The following is a 27,342-nucleotide window of genomic DNA, read 5'->3' on the forward strand; positions in this document are numbered from 1 at the left end:
TGGGGAGCTTGAAGGGGGGGGCGGCATACTTCCCTACAGATAAAAATTAAAACTGCCCTAAATCAGTTTTAAAAATAACAACAAATAAAAATACAGAAAGAAAAACTTTTGATGATACAGGTTTTAATTATGATGAATTTCAAAATAACTAATAATTATTTTCTTCATTGTAATTCATTTGGAAAAGGCATATGACAAGGTGCCAAGAGAGAAGCTATTCAATACGCTGCAGTTATATGGTGTCAATGGGGCATTATATCAAGCAATACTTGGTCTTTATTTGAGTTGTAAGTCAGCAGTTAGAACTGAAGGAAGTACAAGAAAATGGTTTAATGTTAAATCTGGTGTGAGACAAGGATGTACATTATCCCCTCTGTTATTCATTATCTATATGGATCACATTATGAAGGAAAGTGGTATTAAACCTGATATCAAAATTGGAGATGTTAATGTCAGCTCTTTGCTTTATGCGGATGATGTTATACTTCTAAATAAATCCGCTACAAGTCTGCAAGATTCTCTGACTAAATTGAATAGCTGTTGTAATAGATATGGTATGAAGGTCAGCAATAAAAAGACAAAGACAATGAAAATAGGCAGAATCATTGAAAATGTCAACTGTGTTGTGAATGGAGAACCTGTGGAACAAGTAACACATTTCAGTTACTTAGGCACGATTTTTACTGAAGATGGTAAATTAAATATAGAAATAGACAACAGAATCAGCAAAGCTGGTATGGTGGGAAATCAATTGAATAAATTCATATGGAATAAGAGAGAAATTAGTTGGAACACTAAATTAGCTGTATACAAGACAGTGTTCAAACCAGTTTTAACTTATGGATCTGAGAGCTGGGTCAGAAGTAAAACACTTGACCAAAGACTAGAGACCGCAGATATGAGAGTCCTGAGAAAGATTAGAGGCGTGAACAGATGGCATCAATGGCAATATCATATTAAAAATGAGGATATTAGAAAAGAACTTGACATTGTCAGCATCCAGGAATGCATTAGCAGAGCTAATCTCAGGTGGTATGGTCACTTAAATAGAATGGGAGAGGAAAGATTAGCAAAACAAGTGTTCTCTGCCAGGTTGGCAGGAAAAGGACCCAGAGGAAGACCAAGATATAGGTGGATTGATACGGTACAAAGTGCGTTAGACGATAGAAATATAAGATCTGATAATGTTGGAGTCTTGACAAGTAACAGACTGATTTGGAGGAAAATTGTAGATAGGAAGTTAGTAATGATGTAAATTTTTCATGTAGTACTGTCATATCCTGTACACCCCTTGAGGGTACATGGCAGGAATTTGATGATGATGATTTTCTTCACTCACACTTATAAAACGCGTGTGCCACAGGCAGTGTTGATAGTTCAGCAGCGGCTGCATCCTCTTCCAGGCAGCACTATACACTCGCAGCTGAAAGCAGCGACTTAATGACATCTCATTGGCACTTGTTTCAGTGCAATTGTGCTGATTTGTTTACCTCTTAAAGTTGACTTGATTATGAACAATTGATCATGAAGCGTTTTCTGAATAGTGATAGTGAAGATATCAGTGCTCCTTCAACTAGTGGTGGGAAAGAAGCTACTCAGAGTGTGAAAACAAGAAGGTATGATGAGAACTATTTATCACTAGGCTTTAAGAAAACTGTAATCAATTAAAAATTAATGAAAAAGTAAATACTTGTTAGTTAAATATTGTTTCATTTCAATACATATTTTGGTTAATTGCAAGTGTTAAAATTGTAGACCTAATATTGTGATACTTTAATTATTTTGTGTCAAAAACTGTTAAATAGTATGTAGAAAACACAAAATAAACTTAATAAAACGTCAAACTTAGTATGACTTCTATTTTAATAAATAAAACCGTTGGGGGGGGGGGGGGGAGTAACAGTGTTTTCTCTTGTCAGGTGGGGGCATAGAGGTAAAAAGTTTGAGAACCACTGCTCTACTTGATACTACCTATCATTCAACCTCTTGTTTAGTGTTGAGTACTACAGCTACTCTTTCCTTTCCTTGATTATTATTGTCCAAATATAACATCTTGTATTTGTTATTTAGAATCTCAACTGCATTTGTCTTCTTTGCTTCAGAAACTCCAATTATGTTTATGGTACTTTCTAATTCTTTTTCCAATTACACTTTTCATTGATGGTTCAATCACAAAATTGACAGAGCATTAGGAAAAAACACCTGAATGGAGCAGAGGTAAAGTTGTACAAAGTTGCACACAGCAACTTATTATTCACTTATGTCTAAAATTCAAACATATTGAAATATACAGATTACTACAGTTATTAAATTTCTAAATCACTTTTGTGAATTAATTTTAAAATATCAGCAAAATAGATTGGATATTAATTATAATTAATATAATTCAGTATTAATGGTAACATGAACTAATATATCTGTTGTTTGATTTTAGGGCAATTTCCATCTTTCCAGATATTATAAATTCATTTATGACATATAAATGAGCATTCATTTATATGTCATAAGCGAATGCTCATTTTAATTATAAATTAAAATGAGTATTCATTTATGACATTTTTCCCAAATGTAACTCTGTTACAACAGACTACTTCTAAGTGTACTTTTTACAGAGTAATCTTTCTGGTAGACTGGGTAAGCAGATAGTGCATGCACACTATTCAACCATGTTTGCTGATAGGCTGAAGTGGTTAGAAATATTGCGTGTTTGGTTTCTAGGGTTTCAGAAGTGTATAACTCTTTGCCAATTATGGTACTAATGTATAATATGTCCCATAGAACCTTTTGTGGGTAGGATTCACAAAAAGTGGAAGCTTCTTCCATATATTAAAAAAAAAGTCTTATGGATAAAAATTGCAGCATTAACATACAACTCATCATCATTAGCTTGTAACATTTACTCATTATATAGTCAAATAGTTACATTAAATATATAACCGTATGAATAAAATCTAAAAATTTAAATACCAGTATAAAAGTAAACAGGATTGTTATACAGGAATACCTCGATTATTGCGGTTATTGTTGCCACGAAAAATACAGCAATAATCGAATCCGCGATAATCAGGATAAATAATGCGTGTAAAATGGGTGATCATTGCTAAGGATTTTTCAAATCTATTAATTAAATTTTATATATGAAGTAAAAAAGAAATGTGCTAAACATGTTAAGTAAAAAATGAAGGTTCATTTAGAAAAACAAGATTATTCTTTAATCTTTATCTACATTTAAGGAGTACATACAGTACATACAATTATTCTTTCTTGGATAAAAATTGGTGTAGAGTTGTCTGGTGGAATTTTTTCTTTCTTTTTTCTTCATATAAAACTCTGTAGCAACGGATGGAATTTTCAATTTCCTGACGAACTTTCATTGATCGCTCGAGATTAGGATTGCCATTCAAGATTTTTTTTCTTTAAAATTTTCAGCAATTCTAAACATTTCGTCCATTTCTTTGATGGTAAATTCCTTCGGTGCCACATCAATTTGTTCGTCATTATCATCGATTTGAGCATTGTAAGCACGTTCTCTCTCTCAAGGTTAATTAGGTCTTCATCATCCAGCTCCTTATCATGTGACTGAAGGAGGTCCTGAACATCACCTTTTTCAATTTCTTTTAGTCCTACATCGAAGCCAAGTTTTGTTATGTCATTAAAAAAACTGGTTATTACTTCATTTTCAAATCCTTCAAAATCATTTGCACAATGAGGAATAATCTTTTGTCATGCCGCTCTTAGGTTGCTAGACATTACTTCACTCCATGCTTCCTTGACATTCTCAATGCAATTTTTGATATTGAATGCCTTCCAGAATTCTGTCAAAGTCATAGCTTCATCCCCTGTAGTCTTTTCTATTGCTTGTGAAAAAGTTCTTCGTAGATAATATGCCTTAAAGGATGCGATTACACCTTGATCCATTGGCTGGATGATGGAAGTGATATTAGGTGGTAAATAAATAACTTTTACATTTTCGCACAAATCATTCAGTGCTGTTGGATGACTAGGTGCATTATCTAATATCAACAAGATTTAATGACTTGCAGTACCTTTCAGCTTCAGGACAAAAACAGTTTTTAAGCCAATCCTCAAAAATAGTTTTTGTCATCCAAGCTTTTCTATTGAATCTCCAATGAACAGGGAGAAAATTTAAACTTCTAAGTTGGTGAGGATTTTGTGAACAATAAATAAAGAGAGGCTTCATCTTGTAATCTCCAGAAGCATTGCCACATAGTGAAAGTGTTACACGCTCCTTCGAAACCTTATAGTCAGGTGGGATTTTTCATTTTTTGCTAAAAATGTTTTAGTGGGCATTGTTTTCCATAATAAGCCTGTTTCGTCAGCATTAAATATCTGATCATCAGTATAATTTCCTTCTTCAATGATCTGCTGCAATTCACCAGGAAAACTAGCTGCTGCTTTTTTCATTGGCACTTGCAATTTCACCTTGTACACCAACACTATGAATGCTCGATCGCTTTTTGAACCGATCAAACCACCCTCAACTTGCAGAGAAAGTTTCTTCCACTACTGACGCCGAATCATTTTCGCTTTCTAATTGTTTTCTTTTTAAAGTTTCAAACAAATTCAATGCTTTTGTTTTTATAGTCATTTGACTAAGAGGAATTCTCTTTTGGTTACAATCTTCTATCCGCACTGACAATAGTGTTTCCATTTCAATCATAAGATGGCTTCTGTTTCTCGTAGTTTGGGACCCAGACGAGGTCGATGCACTTTGTCCTAGTTGCTTATAGTTTGCAGCGTGATCTAAAATATGGCGAACAGTTGATTCATTTAGACCGTACTCTCTTGCAATTTTGGCTTTGGTTATGCCTACTTAATACTTATTTATCATATGCAACTTATCTTCTAAGCTGATCACTCTACATTTCTTCTTGATAGCTGTAGACTTGATATCACCCTTGTTTCTTTTAGCATTCATTGTAGGGATAAATAAGAAGAGAAATAAATATCCACATGTACTTCAGGCAAAGGCAGACAGTTACTGGTAAGCAGCACCGTCGGATAAAAACAAAGCGCTACAAGAGAGCGATATCTGGAGAGTGGCGACTTGAACTGGTTGCAAATGTAGTGGGCTACACCTCGCAGCCATGATAATTCGAATTTTGGTATCAAATTATAAACTGTGATAAATCGAGAATCATGATAATCGAGGTATTCTTGTATATAGAATATAGCCATCCAACTTTAATAGATTGCTAACACAACATAAAAAATCATTTACTTTACACTTACCATTGACTGTGGTTCTGATAACCTGTCTGGTATTTCAAGCTGAACCTCTTCAGCTGGGACAAGTTCCTGAGACATTAAAGGCTGTGGAACAGGTGGTAAACTCTCAGGAAGTGAATGCAGTGGCTCAGTCATGGCTTGTGGTGGGGATGGCAGAGACACTGGTAATGCCTGCTGAGGTACTGGCTGAGTTAGCTGTAGGACAGATTGTGGAGGGGCAAGTATTGGTTGAGATGATGGTTGGGACATTGATGACATTAGCGACTGCGGAGGAAGCACAGGCTGAGGAACAACAGAGGGCTGTAAAGATTGGGGCATAGACTGAAGAGATTGAGGTAAAGATTGAAGTGACTGAGGCATTGGCTGTAAAGACTGGGATAAAGACTGCAGAGGTTGGTGTAACTGCTGTAGCGGTTGGGGCAAAGGTTGAAGGGACTGAGAAAGTGGTAATGGAGAAACATGTTGCATTGGTTGAGGCATAGATTGCAGCTGGTGAGGCATAGGTGGTGGCATAGACTGTAATGGCTGAGTTTGTACAGATTGCAAGGACTGCTGCAGAGACTGCATGGTCTGTGTAACAGGTGCTAAAGACTGTGATGTAAGTGGTAACTGCTGTGACAATGCCTGAGACATTGGTGGCATGACTTGAGTAGACAAAGGTAGCTGCTGAGGTAAGTGAGGTGATACTAGAAGAAGCTGCTGAGACACTTGAGGCATAGATGTAGAAGACTCTTCAGCAGACAAGTTTGGAAACATTGGTACTGACATATCTAAGTGAGGATGGTGAAGAGATTGTTCTGAGAGATGTCGAGCAGTTTCCACGTGGAGAGAATCCATGTGAGACATATTTGGTACAGGTTCCATTTCTCGCCTTCGTTTTCGTGGATGATCTTTAAAAAAAAATAAATAAATAAAAATTAAGTAATATATTTTTAAAACGTTTCAGTTTTTAAAGTAATATGAGGAGCCTATATTCTAAGTTCACTCTCAAAAGCATATGAAACTAGTTCTTAATATAAAGTTGAGATTTCAATATTTTAAAAGTTAAAAGAGCATAAAGATTAAAAGTACCTAAAGTTTTAGTCGCATAAATTTTATATATATGTACACATATACATACACACACACAAACAGTTTCATCCGATAGTTTGAGATAGATGAGATCACATCACATCCAGTTTAGTATTTTTACCTAGGTGTAGACCATTAAACCAAATTTCAATGCTGAATCATTGGCATTTTTTTTTTTTTTTAAGCATTTGTAGATGTATGTATGTAAGTAATGATATAATAACCATTTTAAGCAGTAATATATGTGCTTAACTGACATAAATAAAGCATTTATTTAAGTTAAGGGATATTACATCCCATATTGTTTCATAGGGATGTAATATGTAACATGGGGCAACTCACAGTAAGGGTGGAGCAAGCTCCGATCACTGCTCTTGGTATTTACTCATAATGTGAAACCCAGCTCCTAGGAGCTGTATTGCTGTTCTACATTATGATAGAAAGTCACTACTCAGACCGGTTTCAACCTTTATTGAGGTCTCATCAGTGAGTAGGTAGACCTAGATAATAGACCATATGGTAGTGCAACATGAGTTGCCCCATGTTGCCATATGGACTATCCAGGTATTTGCTTACGCTTGGACTCGCCAAACTTCATATAGTTTCTATATTCAGCATGAAATATAGAATTAATTCTGCTATGAAACAATATGGGATATAATATCTCTTAACTTAAATAATTTCACGTTGCCGAATTGAAGCCTTTGGCTCTTCATATAATTAGTAATAAATAAAGTATTTATTTAGGTCAGTTACATAAATGAAAAATTTAGAATAATTTTTGCAAATGAAAACTTGCTACGGGAAGGACTGAAGGGGAACAATGTCATCTAGTATGGTTATCTGCAGACATGACAGTCTTACTGCTGAAATGGAAAAACTTTTAATGGTGTAGATAGATAAGGAAACTAGATGACATTGTTCCCCTTCAGTCCTTCCTGCAGCAAGTGAATTAGTGTAGCACTTTTAGCTTCACTAAAAACTTTATAAACTTTAAGAAATTTGTTTTTAATAATTATAACATTAATGTGAGGTAAGATTAACCTGTTGCCTATCTCAGTGTTCAATACATCATCATCACTAAATTTAAGATTTTAAATCTTAGTATCTAATGTAATAGGTTGGTTGGTTTATAGTTTATTTGGCACAAAAACTACAAAGGTCATACTGTGCCATACTAAAGGTCACAACATTAGCATTTACAGAATTGTAAACAATATGTCTGCACAAGAATCTAGTTTCACAAAACAGCATCTCTAGGTAAACAGAACTGCTGCAGAGGGCACAGCAACACACAAGGTCAGAGGTTATTTTGCACAGTATGCAAAAATAGTTAACAATATAAGTTAATACATAATATATGAAACACTAAGCCAAGGAATGCGGTATCTACATATATGTAAAATTATAATAGATGCCTTTATAGCAGTACAAAACTAGGCAAAAAGGGATTATTATACAATATGCATGGATGAAAATTAAATTTAGCAATGTAGTAGAAACAGAATTTAGAATACATATAAAATGAATTACTAGAAAGTACACAAATAGGTAAAATGTCCTACAGCACTACATGATTATTCGAAAAATAAAGTAATAAATAAGATGCATACACAAAATGTATGTTAAGTGATGTAGTATCTACATATAAAAAAAATTACTGCAGAGGTTTTCAGCAGTACATAAATAGATAACTATAGGTTAACATATGTATATACAAAACAAGTCAAGGAAAGTAGTGTCTACATCTAATAAGATTACGACAAACATTATTACACTAATACTTAAAGAGTCAAAAAGGAATTATTATACAGCATTGATAGATAAAATTTAAGTTTAGCATTATGGTATTTACATATTAACAAAATTACAGCAGGGTGATACAAATATACAAGATCAAGGCCCATGGTAACACATAATTAGTCAGATTTAACCTAATCAATAATATATATATGTATAAAAGTTAAGTTAAGCAAAAAAAAAGTATATACATATAAACAAATTTATGGTCAAACGTGTCTGTACAAATTAATTCGTTCTAAAATATTAAAAACATCATGCAATTTGCCTGAGTCTGCTAGCATTTCCCTAAGTGTATATGGCTTGGTTAGATAGGTGAAAATTTCATTCCTCTCTCATGTAAATTTTTGACAATCTACCAGAATATGATGAATAGTGAGATGTGTGTTGCATTTTTCACATATGGGAGGGTCATCAGCTCTCAGTAAATGAGAATGCGTAAGGTGACTGTGACCTATGCGGAGCCTAGCAAGGACAACCTCCTCCCTTCTCTTTGTACGTTGACTAGAATGCCAGTGTTTAATTTCAGGTTTAATGTTATAAAACCTGCCATGGAGGAATGCTGTTATGTTTAGTTAGCTAATGTTGTCAACATTTATAATAACAGCTTGCACAGTTTCTTTAATACGCATACCAAAAGGATGTATAGCAGTTTGATGTGTGTGATATTGAGCTTCCCAATGCAGAGAGAAGATACTATTCCATGCAGGGTGATCTGGGAGAGATTTTATTTTTAGGGCGTAATTAAGAGACAACTGTTTCCGTCAAAGTGATAGATCCGGTTCATTTGCTTCTACATAGAGACTTGGAGTGAGTGAGGTGCGAAAGGCACCAGTAGTTATCTGTATACCCTGATGATGGATGGAATCCAACCATCATTGTAGGTTACTCTGTCTTGCCGAACCATAGACTTGGGACCCATAATCCAGCTTTGAACGTATAAGTGCACGATAAAGATGGAGCAATGAAGCTTGATCAGCACCCCACCCAGTAGAGGATAGAGTGAAAAGGAGGTTCAAAGTTCTTTTGCACTTTTCTCTTAGTTGATGAATGTGTGCTAGAAATGCAAGTTTTCTGTCAAAAATGAGAGCTTGGTTTCTGTAGTTACTGGAATAACAGTAGGTCCCATTCTTAGTTCAGGATCTGGGTGATGAGTGCATTTTTGACAGAAGTATACACAGACACCTTTTTTCTGTTGAAAACCTAAACCCATTATTAAGAGCCCACAGAGAGACATGATCAATTGCTTGCTGAAGTTGTCTTTCAATTACCCTCATGTTACGTGAGTGACAGTATATTGTGAAGTCATCAACATATAGAGCATTGTCTACAGTGGGAGGAAGCTGTTTGATGATTGAGTTGATTTTAATAGCAAAAAAGGATTACACTTAAGACAGAGCCTTGGGGAACACCTTGTTCTTGAAGATATGGTTGAGATAGCGTACTTCCCACTCTGACTTGGAAAGTTCGCCTGGACAGAAAGTTTTTAATAAATATAGGGAGGAGTCCTTTGAGACCTAGGTTATAGAGGTCTTTTAATATGCCATATGCTCCATGCTCTGTGTGGATCTTTTTTTTTGGCTGCTTGACATTCTGGGTTCCACCAAGGCTGGATAGACTGGAAATCAAGATGATGTTTTTGGGATGGAGGTTGTTGTTGCCTGGACAATGCATTCAAAGTGACTGTTATATATTTTACAGCTTCATTGATAGGTGTTTGACTGATGGCATCAGCATTAAATTTTGCAAGATGAGAGAAAGTGTTCCAGTTCAGCCTGGTCCATTTTCCATATAGGTATCCGTGTGGATGAACATGGTTCCTGTGAAGACATTGTACAAAGAATAAGAAAGTGATCACTTCCATATATGTTCTCTTCAACGTCCCACATGAGCAGTGGAAGAATGGAAGGGGAAACAAATTGTAAGATCAATTGCAGAATATGAGTGGATAGGCATATGGAAGAAAGTATTGAGTTTATTATTTAGAAGGGAAAGGTTATTATCATCAAGAATTTTTTCAATGATTCGACCTCATCTATTAGTGTTGGCACTACCCCATAGAGTATTGTGACCGTTAAAGTCACCCATCAAAAGTATGGATTCAGGCAGTTGCGGGATAAGGTTATCAAGATCAATTTCATAATAAGTAATAAGGAATCCTTCAAAGAAACGAATTGCTACCGCTTCCAGAGAAGTATTAAGTTGGACCTGATGGAAAGGAGTATGACTGCCCACTAGGATAGCTACTCCTCCATGGGCAGGACCATCTCCAGTTCTATCCTTATGCACAACAGTGAAATTCCTAAAGGTACGTCCTCATTGGGTCTTAAGTAAGTTTCCTGTAGAGAGAAACAGAAAGGTTTGTGTTTCTGCAACAACATCTTGATATCGTCAATATTCTGGCGGATCCCATGACAGTTCCATTGTAAAATTTTTCCTATTGTTTTGATTTTATTGACTTATCTGGTTTTCGAGAGGTAGGGCTTACCTTTGTCAGATTTATATTTATCCACTGTTTTAGGGAAGTATGGACAGCCAGTGTCCATCTCTTCCTCTGGTAGAGTGTTCAAAACATCAAATGTGTTAGGGTCAGTTGGTATGCTTAGTTTGCTTTCAGTGGGTATCGAGGTATCCATTTTTTCTGTGCGAGTGTCTGGTGGTTTATCTTTGAGTGAAGTCTCCACCATAATTTTTTGACAGATGAGTTTTCATTGAATGGGACCATTTTTGAAGTTGTCTCTGGAGTAAGGCCATAGGTCTTGTGATTAATGCGCTCAACAGAGAAGCACTTACGATCATAAAGTTCAGATATGGTGAAATTATCAAATGGTGGAATAGACATACCTGTTTGAGTTGCTGTTGGCACTTTTTTAGTTGTTACTTTTTCAACATAAGAGGATCGTAGAACAGGTGTAATGGTGGCCAGCTTTCTTTTTGCATCCTGATATGTTTTGTTCTGTTTTAATTTTTTGTATCTCTTTTTCATCTTTCCATTTCTGACATGCACGAGAGTATGCTGGATGATCTCCTTGACAGTTGTTTAGCTTTTTTTTCACAGCAAGATTTATTTTCATGTTCTTTACTACCTGTGGCATGATTACATGATACTTGGGCATGTCCATATCTTTGACATTTAAAGCATCTCAGCGGGTTAGGGATGTACATTCTAACAGGACAGCTGAGGTACCCTGCTTTTACAGATGTCAGAGGCCTAGGTGTATCAAAAGTAAGGATGATGTTCTTGGTTGAGACCAGGCGACCACCCCTGCGTATCAGGATGCGCCTCACACCTGTCACTCCTTGATCTTTAAGCTCTGAACATATCTCCTCATCAGGAACCTCAAGACGATCCCATTCTAATATCAATCCTCTACTGGAATTGAGTGTTCTGTGAGGTGTTACTGCAATTTGTATTCCACCCATTGTCGTTGCTCTCAGTAGTTTCTCGGACTGTTGTTTGTATATTGTTTCCACGAGGATATCACCAGAATGCAATTTCTTGACAGTTTTGGGAGGTCCTGCCAGTCCTTCTAAACCTTTTTGGATAAAGAAGGGTGACATTTTCCCAGTTGTTTTTCACCTGTTGCATGAATGATTAAAAAGGATTTGTTTCTTACTTCTGTTTCCATATGCTGTGTCTACATTATCAGTACTTGGTTGGGACTTTGTTAGGGTCCCTGAAACATTTGAGGATGAAGAATTCATATTTAAGGAAAATTTTAATTCGGTGCCAGAGCTCCCCACCCACCACGGAGCCACACATGGACGCCCACTACCTGGCAAGCAAAGACTGCACTCAGGAGTGGAACGCCAGGGCTATTCTGGATGCTATACCGGCACTGCAGCAGATCTAGGATCCCGACCCCGGACCATGAGGTGAGAGACTTACTGCAACACCGTTGACCCTTGCAGGCAAGCCCACTAGCCGACTGATCCTGGCTGGGCCATCCAGGACCACCCGTCTTGCCGAAGAAGGGGCCAAAGTAGTGCAAGACTACCAGGATCCCCCTTTCCGGATGTCCACTGGTCACACCGCACGGCAAACGCGGCAGGGTGTTGGATCCCAGTGATGGTGGTCTGGCAAAAGGATAGTGAAAAAGATTCAGAAGTAGAGCAAAGAATACAGGAAGAAAAGCAAAGAAAAAGAGGAAGAATGAAAAGGGCTAGTATCATCACCAGGAGGTCTCCTCCACCACGAACAGGTGCCCCACATGGAGGGGAATGTAATAGGTTTACGAGTCTAACAGTACCCTTACTTTGATTTTTATCTAACATTATTAACAACAATAAAATAAAATAAGTTATTTCATTTTATTGCACATGTTAATGTTACTGTGACTCTGCAGAAAATAGTGACTTTTGTCTATATAATGTATATGTATACAAATACATATACAAAATGCTCTCCAAAAGATAAATTTCTGCCTTTACTGGTCCTGGAGTGCATAAAATTCTGTGCCAGTATGGGTCGTTATATTGTGGCCAAACTAGATGTTTGGAGCTATTCATCAAGATGAACACACACTGATTACATTAACATTAAATTTCATGAGCTGGAACAGTCAAGACTTGCAGAAGATTAAGGTCCTTCATGCTTATACAAAGAGTTGTAAAAACTTGCTTCACCATCCAAATCTAAATAGAAATGAGGGACTATTCATATGATGAAAATTATCCTTATTACAGGAAATAGTACTTCTCCACACATTCTGTAGGTAAGTTTTTAATTAATACTGTGTCTCTTGCTTAAATTTGTACAGTCAGGATGTTAACATATTTTAGACCATGCTATTTTATATATATATATGCATTTTCAATGTTGAGTTTTCCAATTTTCTTTTCTCTATGTAAAATTTGAAAGTCACCGTCATACTGAAGATACCATTGACACTAGGGCAAAAATTGTGTATTAAATAAAAAATATTGCATAAGTATTAAATCTATAGTAAATTGTTATCTCTCTAGTTATGACTCACATTCCCATTTGTTGTAATTTCTGCAGATGTTATAGACTTAAATCTAAACAGAAATGTGATTGAAAGTTTTCAGAATTCCCCTAAACTGAATTAACTGCAGTAACAAGTTTTGCATGAAAACCAGCAGTAAAAAAGACCAACTATAACAATATGAAGAATGGAACAAATCAACTACATCTTAAATGGAAGAACTATAGAACAAGTAAAGTAATTCATCTATTTAGGCAAAATTTCTGATGAGGATGCCAAATTAAATTTGGAAATAAAAACAGAATAAGCAATGAAAGAGTCTGAAAGCCAAAACTTGGATATTAGTGGCAAGTCCTGAATAAACATTCACTGATTGAGTTAAAGAGGTGAGGTTGCCTGAAAGAATAAAAAAATCAGAACTCCATAGTGGACTCAAAGTTAGAGGCAGTCAAGGAAAAGAAGAAAACATATCAGAAGTTCCTGGCAAGTAAGTCAGCTTGTGCTCTTAGAGAATACAGAGAAAAACATAAGAAAGCAAAGCAATGTGTAAAACTAGCTAAACAAGAGTCATGGAAAGACTTTGGTAAAATCATTGAAAACAAGTATCAGGAAGGTGGCAAAATATTATTATATCACACCTCCAGGGAGTCCAAAGATTCATCAAGGGAGGGCATCAACTCTACAACTCTTTGTCTCACTACTCCACCAACTTTCATCATCTAACACCAATGTCATCTACCGCCGACTACCACCACTAGTGCTTTCACAGACAATCACAAACATCCGTGCCCACGGAGGGATTCGAACCCACAGCCTTTTGGCTGGATAGCAGATACGCTAACCACTCAGCCAACCAGGCCACCAGGCAAATATTCTGGAGACAACTGAAAAAACTTAGAAACCGGAGGAAAAAGTACTGTAGACGGAATCAGAAATGATAAAGGTGACATGAAAACTGAAGATAAAAGATATTCTAGATGTCTGGAGTGTTTAACAAGGGTGTACATTATCTCCACTATTATTCATCATCTATATGGATCACATTATGAAAGAAAGTGATATTAAACATCTCAAAATTGGAGATGTTAATCTCAGCTTTTTACTTTATACAGATGTTAAACTCTTAAATAAATCAAGTGTGCAGGATTCCTTAACTAAATTGAATAACTACTGTAAGAAGTTTGACTTTTTATTGCTGATTTTCATGCCAAAGGCAAAACAGGCAGAAACATTAAAAACATAACAATATCCTAAATGAAGAACCTATAGAAGAGGGAAAACATTTCATCAGCTATTTAGGCACGATTTTTAGTGAAGATGGAAAATTAAATATGGAAATAGACAACAGAATTAGCAAAGCTGGTATAGTATGGTAGGATTTGGATTTTTTATATTTAAGGCTGAAGCAACTGAGAATATGAGGACAGCATAATATGTATGTTTAAATTACAATCACAAACATCCATGCCCATGGCAGGATTCGAACCAGTAACCTGTTGGTTGGAGAGCAGGTATGCTAACCACTTTGCCAACGGTATGGTAGGAAGTTAGCTGAATAAATTTATATGGAATAAGAGAGAAATTATTCAAAACACTAAACCAGCTGTATGCAAGAGTGTATTCAAACTAATTTTAACTTATGGATCTGAGAGTTAGGTTAGAAATAAAACACTATATCCTGGAAACCATGGATATGAGAGTTCTGAAAAAGATTGGGGGAGGGGGGGGCTGAACAAATGGCATCAATGGTAGTATCATATTAAAAATGAGGATATTAGGAAAGAACTTGACATTGCAAGCATTCAGGAATGTATTAGCAGAGGTAATATCAGGGTGGTATGGCCATTTAAACAGAATAGGAGAGGGAAGGTTAGCAAAATAAGTGTTCTTTGCCAGGATGGCAGGAAAAAGATCCAGAGGAAGATGTAGAGAATTGATACGGTAAAGTCTTAGAAAACAAAAATATAAGATCTGATAATATTGGAGTCTCTTGACAGATTAATTTGGAGGAAAAAAATTGTCAATAGGATGTTAGTAATGATGTAACTTTTTCATGTAGTACTATAATAATATCCTGCTTACCCCCTGAAGGAATTTGATGATGATAGTAGAGTGGGAAGTCAACTAAATATATTTATATGGAATAAGAGAGAAATTAGTCAAAATGGTATATAAGCAGTATGTATGAATTCAAGAAAAATGTGATAGCTGGTGAGTGATATGTAGCCTCTCCTGAGTTCCTGACCTCCTTAGGCCTCTAATAATATCTTCAAAATGGAATCCTTTCATGTATATTTAACTATGGAATGACAAAATCAAAGTTCATTGTTATCATCAATTTCCTGATATGTATCCTGAAGTGTATAGGATACTATGAAAGTGCATGATTATGTTATTACCAACATCTTGTCAACAATTCTCCTATACTCTATCACTTGTCAGCACTCCAATATTACCAAATCTTATACTTCTGTATTCTATGCCACTTCTGACTACATCAATTCACCTATATCTTGGTCTTCATCTGGATCTTTGTCCTGCCATCTTGGAATCAAATACCTATTTGCTAACCTTCCCACACCCATTCAGTTTAAACAACCATACCACTTAGATTAGCTCTGCTCACACATTCTTGAATCATGAAAATGTCAAGTTCCTTCGAAATATCTCTGTTTTTAATATCTCTTTCCCTGATTTTTTTCAAATCTGTTGTCTTCAGCCTTTGATCACGTGTTTTATTTCTAACTATTTCTTACTGTCAGATCCATAAGTTAAAATTGGTTTGAACTAGCTTGTATATTGCCTGTTAGTATTTGGCTAATTTCTCTTATTCCATATAAATTTATTCAACTGGCTCCCCACTATACTGGCTTTGCTTATTCTACTGTCTATTTTCATATTTAATTTTCTATCTTCACTAAAAATTGTGTCTAAATAGCTAAAATATTTTACTTGTTCTATAGGTTCTAATTGCCATAGATATAAGTGTTCTGCCTATTTTCATATCCTTTGGTCTTTTTATTGCTGACTTTCATATGAAATTTATTACAGCAGTTATTCAACTTAGTTAGAAAATTCCTACAGGATTGGATTTATTTAAGAGTATAAACATCATATGCATGAAGTTGGACTGAAGATCTCTAATTTTGTTATTAGGTTTAATGCCACTATCCTTCATAATATGATCCATATAATGATGTGCACATTGTCTCAGGTGTGAAACAAGGATGCACATCAAACCATTTTCCTATACATGTCTTAATTTTTTTTTTTTTGGTTGGAAAGAGCTGAGTTTCAACCCCATCTAGGACACAAAAAGTCCCTCATAAAAGAACTTTTATAAGGGACTTTTCAACTAAAGGTAAGTTATTTGGTTTCATATGGAGTTGCAAGGTTTTCTCCTGGATATTCAGGTTCTTCATGTTGCAAAACAAGTGAGATGGTCAGAAGGAAGGCATGCTTAACAATATACTAGCTTCACTGTCTTAGCTGTAAATCCAAAATGGTTGAAAAGCCCCAAACTACAATAATAACTCAGTAGATATGTATAATCTGCAGAACAGCAAACTATTTTTATTTTTGGTACTAGTGAGAATAAAAGCAGCTGATTGCTTTACTACTTTAGCAATAAAACAGTAACTTTATGTACTACCATTCTATTTGCCTCTATTCTCTAAAACAGTCCTCATGACGTTTCCCTAACTACAACTTCCAGATTTCCAACAAAAATATCAATAGGTTCCTTCTTCTCTAACCCTTATTTATACATGACATCAAAGTGCTATAGGTTCCTGAATCTCTTGTGCAGGAAAAAAAAAAAAAAAAAAAAAAAAAAAAAGATTATTCAACAACACTTCTGCAAGAAGACAAACATATTGCTATAATGCTATATCAGAAATCTGTTATATTTGTGTTCTTAATTATTTGATGGAAAAAGGATATTAATTACATTTCAATGAACAATAATTTCCAATTTCTTATCAGTCTTAAAATCGTGCTAAATAAAGCAAATACAAAAACCTACAAGCATCATCTTCTTCTTTTCCTTGTTCACATTCATCTAATTCCATTCCATCATCCTCAGCTCCAAATTCTTCATTATCTACAGATTTAGTTGTCAAGTGGCGCTGATACATCTAAAATAGTCAATATAAAAAACTAAACTCATTATCATTATAATGATAAGTAAAAATACAATACTGAATACATAAAATGAAAACTCACTAAAATTCCATTCTTTTGACATGGAGTGGAATTTTGATATTGTTTAAAAAAAATCAGTAACTGCTCCTTCACTGTTAGTTGAGTAAGACGACATTATATAGCCTGTAGGGACTACAGGAATAGTTTGTTATAACACATAGGAGAGTGAAATATGATGTTAAACTTCATGATGAGGAACCAGTTGAATGCTATGAAACATGTTTTACAAGAAAAGACCAAACTGAAAATGGAAAACAAAAAATTAAATAGATTATATTTTGTCATCTCATATAAGAATATTTGAAGATGTTTCAGTCAACAATCAAGTAGGCATAGGAAGTGATCACGAAATAGTTAGAGGAAATATAACAATAGAAAGAAAATTTACGAGAGGAAACAGAATAAAACAAAATATGTAAAGATAAATAATAACACATTAATAGCCAACAAAAAGTTATATCAAGAAGAAATTGCAAAAAAATTATAAAAAGACATAACATGATTGAAAAAAAAAAAAAAAATCCACAAATGGATAATATACAGGAAAATTTTAATCTAATCATTATAGAAAGTGCACATAAGATTACAAAGGATTAAAAAAAAAAGATTAAAAATAAAAACCTCTCAGAGAAAACAAAAAATTTACTGGAAAAAAGAAGACAACTAATTGGAGAAGGAAAAAGAAATACAGCAGAACTTACAGAAATAAATAAAACAATCAGAAAAAAATGATGAAAAGAGAAGATAAAATGATACAAGAAACAATAGACAACAACAAAAATATAAAGAGTACTACAAAGAAATCTCACAATAGGAAAAAAAGAAATAATGATACTAGAAGATGAAAATGGACAAAATATCAAAGATAAAAAAAATCATAGTAGAAAGGGTTAGACAGAATTTCTCTCAATTGTATAACACCACAAGCATTGTTGAAAATACTACTACATGAAGCAAGAAGAACAGAAAGAAGAAAGTATTCTGGAAACACATTTTGAAATAAAACAAGCAGTGAAAGAGACAATGGATCAGAGACATGGCTAATAACCAATCAAATACTGGACAGAATGAGAAAAACTGAGCATAGAATGAAGACAGCCATACTAAACATCAGACTACAAGACAAAATAAGGAATGACAATATAAGAAAAGAAACAGAAGTGTTGGATATAAAGGAAGAGATTTTAAAACTGAAATGTAGGTGGGCAGGACATGTTGCACAGATGGACAAAGACAATCACCCAGTGGTATCCATAAAAAGGAAGACAAATGCTAAAATGACCAGACAGAAGATGGAAGAACAACCTAGTAAAATGGCTGGAAAAGGCTAGCATAGGGAAGCCTTCAACAGAGAAAGATGGAAACAAATGGGGAGGCCTATAACCATAAATGGTTATAAAAAGGGCTTAGAAGAAGAACAGTTTGCTCTAGTGAATTTCTTTTAGCACAGTATGGACAGTTTTAGTCAGGATTTTTCAGAAGTTTTTTTATACTGAATGAATTTGTTATAGAGATGTCTACAATAGTGAAAGCTGATTTAACTGAAATAAAAATAAATGTTATGGCATTAGTGTGTAGTGAAAATGTATGATGCTATAAAGTATCTGCAATTAATATTATAATATTCAGAGCTTCAGTAGCTCAGTTGGTAGTGTAATGACAATGTTCTTTATATAATTATAAAGGGCTGTGCCAAATCCTGTCCAAGATGCAAAGAGCCTTCATAAGGAGTTTGGGCACATGGTCAGTCATTGTTCAGCAGGTGACTGACTAACCATGTGCCGGCATCCATGCTCCACGTGTTTCTATTGAACTTGTGTAACGGTTCCTAATTGAAGCCACTAATTAACATGGCGAAACTAGTTGTATCAAATCTTTATGACCTAAACTCAGTGTTAGTTATTTTTTTGATACATACATGTGTCTATCGTGTATGTCTAAAGATTTGTTTTGTTTTTTATAGAGAAAAATTGTAATAGATCTGGAAAATGAGCATTCTCAATGAACTTTTCACTAGAATTATAAATCAACAACACACAAAACTTAATAATGCTTAATGCAGAACGTGCAAAATTTTTAAAACTTGAGCATATGTGATTAATTTGGGCAAAATAATAATTCATCCACAAATAAAATCCTTTGTAAACAAGAAATGCAATTAACAGGCAATTAAAATTAACAATGACAATAATAATAATAAATAACAATTCTGAGATTACTTTTTCCAGGCAGATATAATATTTATGTGATTACAAGCGGTTAAAATATTTTTGTAATATTTCATTAATTTCGAATATACATATCATACATACATATCTATATAATAAGTATACACACATATCTTTTTTTTAATAATAAAATAATCACATATTACAGCATGCAAATTTTTCTTATTTTGTTTAGCCATTAACAACTATACAATTAAAGGACTAGAGTTCTGCTTATTGGTGACTTGAAGTGGCTTGAAAAGTTCCATGTTTGATCTCTACAGCAGGGTTTCCAGAGCAGTTTAAAAAAAATAATAAATAATGCAAAAAAATGTGCAAAATTAATAAAAAATAGAAAGAAAATCCTTTGCCCAAGATACAAATATATTATAGGTTTACTACAAAAACCTTTCATTGAACCACAAAAAAAAAGGTAGTTGAATCTAATATCAGCATGTAAAATTAGAGATGTGTTTCTTTCTTTTATTAGCAATAGCTCTGAGATGCAGTTGCAGAACTGAATTAACAGTAAGCAAATAAACTGTTCACCCTCCCACTCATCATTAGCAACAGACAACACAGCTGAAATTATTGATCAATTTGAATGAGCGAGTCCAAGTGTGGATTACAGCTTAAAAATTTTAACTGTACTAAAAATGGCCATAATATATATATATATATATTATACAGGTATCTGCATGGAGTCAGAAAACTCATCACAGGAGATCCATTATTCATATAATACCTATCATATGTCTCCTTAAACTCATTCACTGACAAAGCACCACCTCTAGCACATTCATTCACTATCCTCCAAACAAAAAATCAAGTCTTAACACCTAATTGTCCTAATTAGGTGTTAGGACTATACAAACTTAGGACTAATAGTCCTAATTGTGTAAGAGTATGTGGTTAGCACATACTCTCGCACAATTTCCATGGGTGACCATTCTATCTTCATGCCATGTACTGAAAAAAAAATGTCTTCAGTTAACACTATAAAACTCTTTTTCAAAAATTATATTGACATTAATGATGATGATGTGGGTGCTTATTATATTATATAGTTACATTTATTCCTTTTGTATGCTTTCTAAAGGCAAACATATGCATGCAATTGTCAATTTTTTTTTAATATCATGAGCATTTTAAATTCAAATCAAAATCTTAAAAACATTAATCTATAAAAATATATATAAAACACACAAAAAAGTATGCTTAACTGAAATTTTTCAGCACTATAAAAAACATATTTTTTTTTACAAATGGCATTATAAGAGGCACAAACACATTTAAGTTGACATAAGTCATACTAGTTATTTTTCAAAAACTTTTCACAACAGCATGATTTATACATAAAACGAATTTTTGAAAATGGAACTTTGGCAAATTTTATTTTCAAACCAAAACTTTACATTACTAAAACAGAACAACATTACATTTAGCATCAAAAGCAAAATAAAAAATATTTTACATCGGTCTTCATGCCTTTAGATCTATTGTAATATTGTTTAACTGGAACAATTACTAATTATAGGGAATGAAATTAAACACTAATCCTGATTACTAATTAAAAATATAGGAAATGAAACTAAAAACTAATTGCAACTTTTATTGAAAATAATAATAGGAATTGCAATTATCATAACTGAATCACAACTGATATAAACGATATCATGCCTCCACTGGTGAAACATGGAACTAGACAGCTCTGAAATTTATAATTTGGAGCAGGTTAAGGAATTTTATTTCTATTTTTTATTATTTTATTTTATTTTGTACATACTTCAGAAATTCTGCTCTAAAGACCAAACACAGAAGTTTTTCCAATTCAGGCTTCTGATAAGCAGGGTAGTGGTCTCATACTAGGCAATGAAATTCATCTCCCACCTATTCACAAATATCCATGCACATAATGGAATTTTAACCTGCAGCCTGTCAGCAGAAACCAACTGAAAGCATTACAGGAAGATGGGTTGATGTCAAATGAGTTGTACTCCAAGTGTGCACATTTCCATTAATATTCATCTTCTAATAATAAGAAGATAACAATAAGAAGGGAAGTGCCATTAAGTGTGATATCAAAATTAAAGATGGTCAACTTAACTCTCTATGGAAAATGCAGGCGATGATACACTTGTAAATTAATTCAGTCTTCATATCTCTTTAACTAAATGGTTGCTGTAACAAATATGGCAATAAAATAAGAATAAGAAGACAGAAAAACTATAGAAACTGGCAGGGACATGGAAAAACATCAACTGCATTCCCAACAGAGAACCTATTAAGACAGTAAAATATTTCATTTATTTCGACATTTTTAGTGAAGATGGCAAATTATATATGGAAATAGAACAAAATGAGCAAATATTAATATGACTGAGAGTTGCATTAAGAATAAAATAGTTGATTGAAGACACAGATATGAGAATTCTAAGTAAAATCAGGGGAACGAATATTAAAAATTGAAGATACGAGGAAGGAACCTGACAACATTAATAATGAGTACAGAAATAATCTAAAGTGGTATGGTCATATAAACAGAATAGGGGGGGGGCAAAGGGTAGCAAGACAGGTGTAGTGTGCAAGGATGACAGAAAACAAACCAGAGGATGACTAGTTCTAGGTGAATTGATGAAGTCAGAGGTATGTGAGAAAGCCCCTGTACATCCCTTGAGGATACATATCATAAATGAGGGTGTTGAACAGCAAAACTTAAACTTCATTGCATTAAGTTACTTAGGAACTGAGTTACCAACTTTTGTCACATTTATAGAACTGATAATAAAAGCATAAGAATTATATATTAACTGAGTCATATGCTATCTACATACTGATTCTGTTCACACTGAATAATAACAATTCAGTTGTGTACAACAAATGGTAGCATTAAAGGCATTTACTAGATTTCAATGAATTAGTGATAAAATGTACTTTTATAATCAAAGAAAAGATAACTTGATTATGCCACAGAATGTTTATATAAATGGAAAGTCAGTAATCTAATATTCCTGAATAATATCAAGTACCTCCCTGATTTTGGAATTTGTCAATATGTAGAAACACACACAGTGTGCTCATTAAGTAATGAGATTGATTTTTTTACAGGACAGCCCTTTGAATAAAAGTAACAAAGTGAATAATTATAGTTTTGACTAGAGCGAGTTGTAATCGCGGGTGCAACTTTTGAGTTGGGTGATGTAGCAGAAGTTTTTGTGTAGCAACTGCTGAAGTAAGAGTGTGGTGGATCAGAAGTTGCATCACGGAGCAAAGAGCTGTGATACAATTTTACTGTAAATTAGGAAAAACTGCTACAGAAGTGTATCAAGACCTAAAAAAGTTTACAGTGATGTGATGACTGTCTGAGCCATGAAGGGTATTCTGCTGGTTTTCAACATTTAAAGAGGGGAGGGAGTCCCTAGAGGATGAATCATGCTGTACACAGCCAGTTTCTACAGGGACAAATGAAAATGTGATGAAAGCTAGGGAAATTGTTGTCCATGACAAGTAAATAACCACTAGGCTACTAGCGGTACCAATTGGTGTTGATAAGGAAATGGCCAGATTAATCTTAGAAAGAGATTTGCACAAGAGGAAGATTTGTTCGAGATTTGTGCCATACATGTTGACAGATGAACAGAGAGAGAGAGAGCACCGGGTTGCATGATGTCAAAATTTCATCCATGCAGTTGATCAAGATCATGATATATTGGAAGAATTTCAGATCAAACTGAAAATGAAACACCAGAGCATTAAATAGTGTATAATGTCTTTTCCCTGACAGAAGAAAGTCAGATTGCAGAAATCACATGACAAGACAATGGTCATTGTTTCTTTTCAATGCTGCTGGAATTATCCATCATAAATTTGTTCCTGAGGACTGTTACATAACAATTTGTTTCTGTTGAGCCACCACGTGCCCGTGCACTGCCTGTGACCCCCCCCCACAATTCACCAGATATGGCTCCTGCAGACATTTTCCTCTTCACATAGATGTGTGCTTTGAAAGGGGAACGCTTCAGTGATATTGAGGACATCCAATGCAGTGTGAACCAGACACTAAAGAAGATTCTCATTCAGGACTTTCAGTGTGCCTTTGAATGCCCATATGAGATGTAAATGTGTGTGAGTGGAGGAAGATTATTTTGAATCTGTGTAATTGACAATTCCAAACACTGTTCTCTGTTTTAATATAATAATTGTTGTCTCACTACTTAACGAGCACAATGTGTAGCTTACACTATATGACTATGAATCCTTTTCAAGTTCTGTTGGAATATTGTCTGACAAAATGACTTTCGGTTCAATATTGGATATGTTCTAAATATGTACTTATTATTCACATGAGCTCCATCCCCTTTTCTGGACTGTTATAGTGATAACAGATCATCCTCTTTCATTGTGAAAAATCAATTCCTAATAAGTATGTACATGCATTTAATCTATTCAATAGTCATATTCTGAATACACAAGTTTTGATGTTCTACTTGTTCAACATGTCTACTTCATTTTCTGTATCAACAATAGCAGCATTTACATTTCATTCTAAAAGCTAGTATTTTTTGTTGTTGTTCTTCAAATTCTTGTAAAACCAAGCACAATTTAATAAATATCTTAATGAAAATCATGATTTCCACCTACGGTAAATAAAAACTAAGTTATTAATAAAACAGTGTTATGATAATTTAAACAAGCAAATAATGTTTAACTGATGCATGTATAACATCAGAGAAACGAAACAGAAAATTCTGATGATCCTGATATTATTTGTATGATTTTTCTTAGATGGATAACTTAAGCAGCTGAAACTATTAGCAAAATACAATATATTACAATGGCAAGAATACTTGTGTTCAATTTTTCTATCAAATAGCATCATGCATAAAACTAAGTGCTTGATTTTGAGATTTGGTTTTTCTCACCAGTTACAGCTGCTTAAGATGTGTAAGAACCATGCAAAAAAAAAAAAAAAAAGGGAGGGGGGGGTTTATTCTCTAAGTCGTTTTTAAATTTTTAGTCACTTTTCTATGACAGTTACTGTTACTTATATGCCTCTTTTAATCACTACCTTCTTTAGGTAAAGCATCTCTTGACTCATAATATGATGTATAAGATGTTACAACAGCAAAACAGCAGGTGGGGGACTTAGCTGATATAAGACTGCACATACTGATATCAAAATATCAATGCTGCAGATAGGGATGGATCAATGCATGTGCATCTCTCATAGTTATATAAGTCATGCATGTTACTATGTGTGGGAGAGGAGGGGAATGCACATGTTTGTTAACAGAATGTGGAAATTATTTAATATAGCTTGATTTCTAAAGAATGCAATAACAACAATCTTGCTGGTTTACCGTTGTTCACTGTTAAGGTTTTGAACTTCTATTGACTTTGTCATGTAAATAGAAGAAAAAGGTATAATTATTATTTACAAAACTGCACAAGTTAAAGTTATACCAGGAATATAGAAATAGCTCAATTCAAATCTGCACAGTCTAGTATGTCTATTGTTGTGAGGTGTGATACTCTGCATTTTACATATCATTCGTGGGTGATCTGAAAAGTTTTCAGCCTCGACCATAGATGGCAACACTATCGGCACGATTTTTTTTTTTTTTTAAGTTGGTACATCTGTCATAAGCATCCATGTGAAATTGCAAGTCATTCTATAAAGTAGTTTGTTTTATACAGCTGTCTGAAGCAAAAGTGTTGCCTGTATCTCATGAAATGGATAAAATTGAATATTGTGCAGTTATAAAATTCTTTGTAAAAGGTTTAACAGCAAAAGAAATTCATTCGAAGTTCATAAAAATTTATGGTCACTCTTCTACTTCGTTTTCAACAATTAAGAAATGAGCTGCCAAGTTTAAATGTGGCTGTACCAGCCTTGAAGATGATCCGTGTGAAGGACTTCCAATAAGTGTAACAACACCAGAAATCATTGATCAAGGGCACAATATAGTATTGGATGACCGGCGAGTCAAAGTGCATGAAATTGCTGAGACTATAGGCATTTCAAAAGAATGTGAACGATATCTTTTGCATGAAGAATTGCAAATGAAAAAGCTTTGCACAAGATGGGTGCCGTGCTTGCTCACAGCAAATGAAAAACGCACTCGTGTGAAAATCTCCGAACAGTGTTTGGAGCGTTTTAACATGAATAAAACTGATTTTGTGCATCGATTTATTACTATGGATGACGCTTGGATTCACCATTACACACCAGAATCCAAACAGCAGTTAAAGCAGTGAACAGAAGCCTGTTGTTCAGTGCCCAAGAAGGCAAAGTCAGTTCCGTCAGCAGGAAAGGTCATGGCATTGGTGTTTTAGGATGCTAAAGACATTTTGTTTATTATCATGAAAAGGGTAAAACAATAATTCCGATATTTTAACCAGACTAGACGAAAAAATTGGTGAGAAAAGACCCAGTTTGTAGAAGAAAAAAATAATCTTTCATCAGGACAATACAGCTGCCTACAAAGGTGTTTTGGCATTGTTGGAATATCCACCCTATTTCCCAGATTTGGCTGCCTCTGACTTCTATCTCTTCCCAAAACTAAAAATCTTCCTCGCTGGTCAGCGTTTTTCTTTGAATCAAGAAGTGATTGCAGCTGTAGAGGGATATTTTGCAGATCTTACTGAGAACCACTATAGAGACAGGATAATGGCACTGGAGCATCACTGGAATAAATGTATTAGTTTTAAGGGAGATTATGTTGAAAAATAAAAATAATTTTGAAATTATAAATTCATTTTTTCATTGTTAGGCCGAGAACTTTTCAGACTACCCTCGTATATGACAACTTCACACACATCACAGAGAGAATGAAGTTTGGACTGAGGTTATGGCACCTTCAATCATGTATTTAAACTTTTTTTTTAAAAAAAATTTTCATCCGACTCCCATTCATAGAAGGCTGGAAATCTATAGTACATAAGTAACACGAATGGTTAAAGATTTTTGTATTATTATTTTTAATTTTATTCATATTTTTGTTATTTTTTTCATGCATTTTTTTACATAATCTGGAAATCTGATCTATATATCAAATATGCAACTTTTTCAAGCCACTTCAGGCCTCCAATAAGTAGGATGGTGGTCTCATACAAGTCAATGAAATTCATCTCTCACCTAAAAAAAATCACTAACATCCATGCCCAAGGGGATTCGAACCTGCAGCTTGTTGGTTGGAGAGCAGTATGTTAACCACTCAGCCAACCTCATTAACTCATTTATCCATCATTGTCAGCACTATCATAGCATCTAGGCAAAGATTCTTAAAATGTCATCTTCTAGAATTTCTGAAATCAAGTTGCAGTGATATAAAGTTATATCATGAACCCAATGATATCTGTTACATTCATCTATGCACGGTTCAATGGGTTTCTCTACTTGTCTCAAGCATAAGATACTGCATTCACAATAGTGTCTATAAGCTCAGAGATATTTCATATAGCATGTTTCAATGTAGCATTGTTAAATCTGAAATAAGTGGGATGCATTATGATGTAAACAATCCACAGCTATGTCACATAAGAATTTATCATTAAAATAATAGCCACTGGAACAGTTACATGAAATGAACTGGTTTAAAAAAAAAAAAGAGGGTAGAGAAAACTAATTGTATAGTCATTTTTTTTTTTACACTATAATAGCTTTTATTTGTCACCTAAAAGAAGGTGATGACGATAATAACAGAAAATCATTACTTGCTTTCAAGCATAAGAATATAGTAAGAGATTGTCTTTATCTGTAATAACTTAAAAAGAAGCCATCGCATCTCAGATTAAAGAACTATGTGAAGAAAGTAATGCAAAGAATGATGTCAGGTTCAAAAGAGATATGGGTATAAGTATAA

General features: G+C 34.2%; 1 protein-coding gene across 1 annotated transcript in view; it reads right to left on the bottom strand.

Annotated features, from left to right (window-relative positions):
* The window catches only part of LOC150106883 (uncharacterized), a 134,779-nt gene that overhangs the window by 12,330 nt on the left and 95,107 nt on the right, over positions 1 to 27,342 (bottom strand). Inside the window, exons 9-10 of the mRNA XM_090393496.1 lie at positions 17,092 to 17,203; positions 5,254 to 6,140 (exon numbers count right to left, since the gene is read on the bottom strand). Of these exons, the coding sequence (XP_090249622.1) occupies positions 5,254 to 6,140; positions 17,092 to 17,203 (999 nt within the window). The remainder of the gene's footprint in view (positions 1 to 5,253; positions 6,141 to 17,091; positions 17,204 to 27,342) is intronic.

This window comes from Typopeltis vanoorti, chromosome 5 (assembly GCF_054136105.1).
Source record: "Typopeltis vanoorti isolate ZY-2024b chromosome 5, IOZ_Tvanoo_1.0, whole genome shotgun sequence".
Classification (NCBI taxonomy): Eukaryota; Metazoa; Arthropoda; class Arachnida; order Uropygi; family Thelyphonidae; genus Typopeltis; species Typopeltis vanoorti.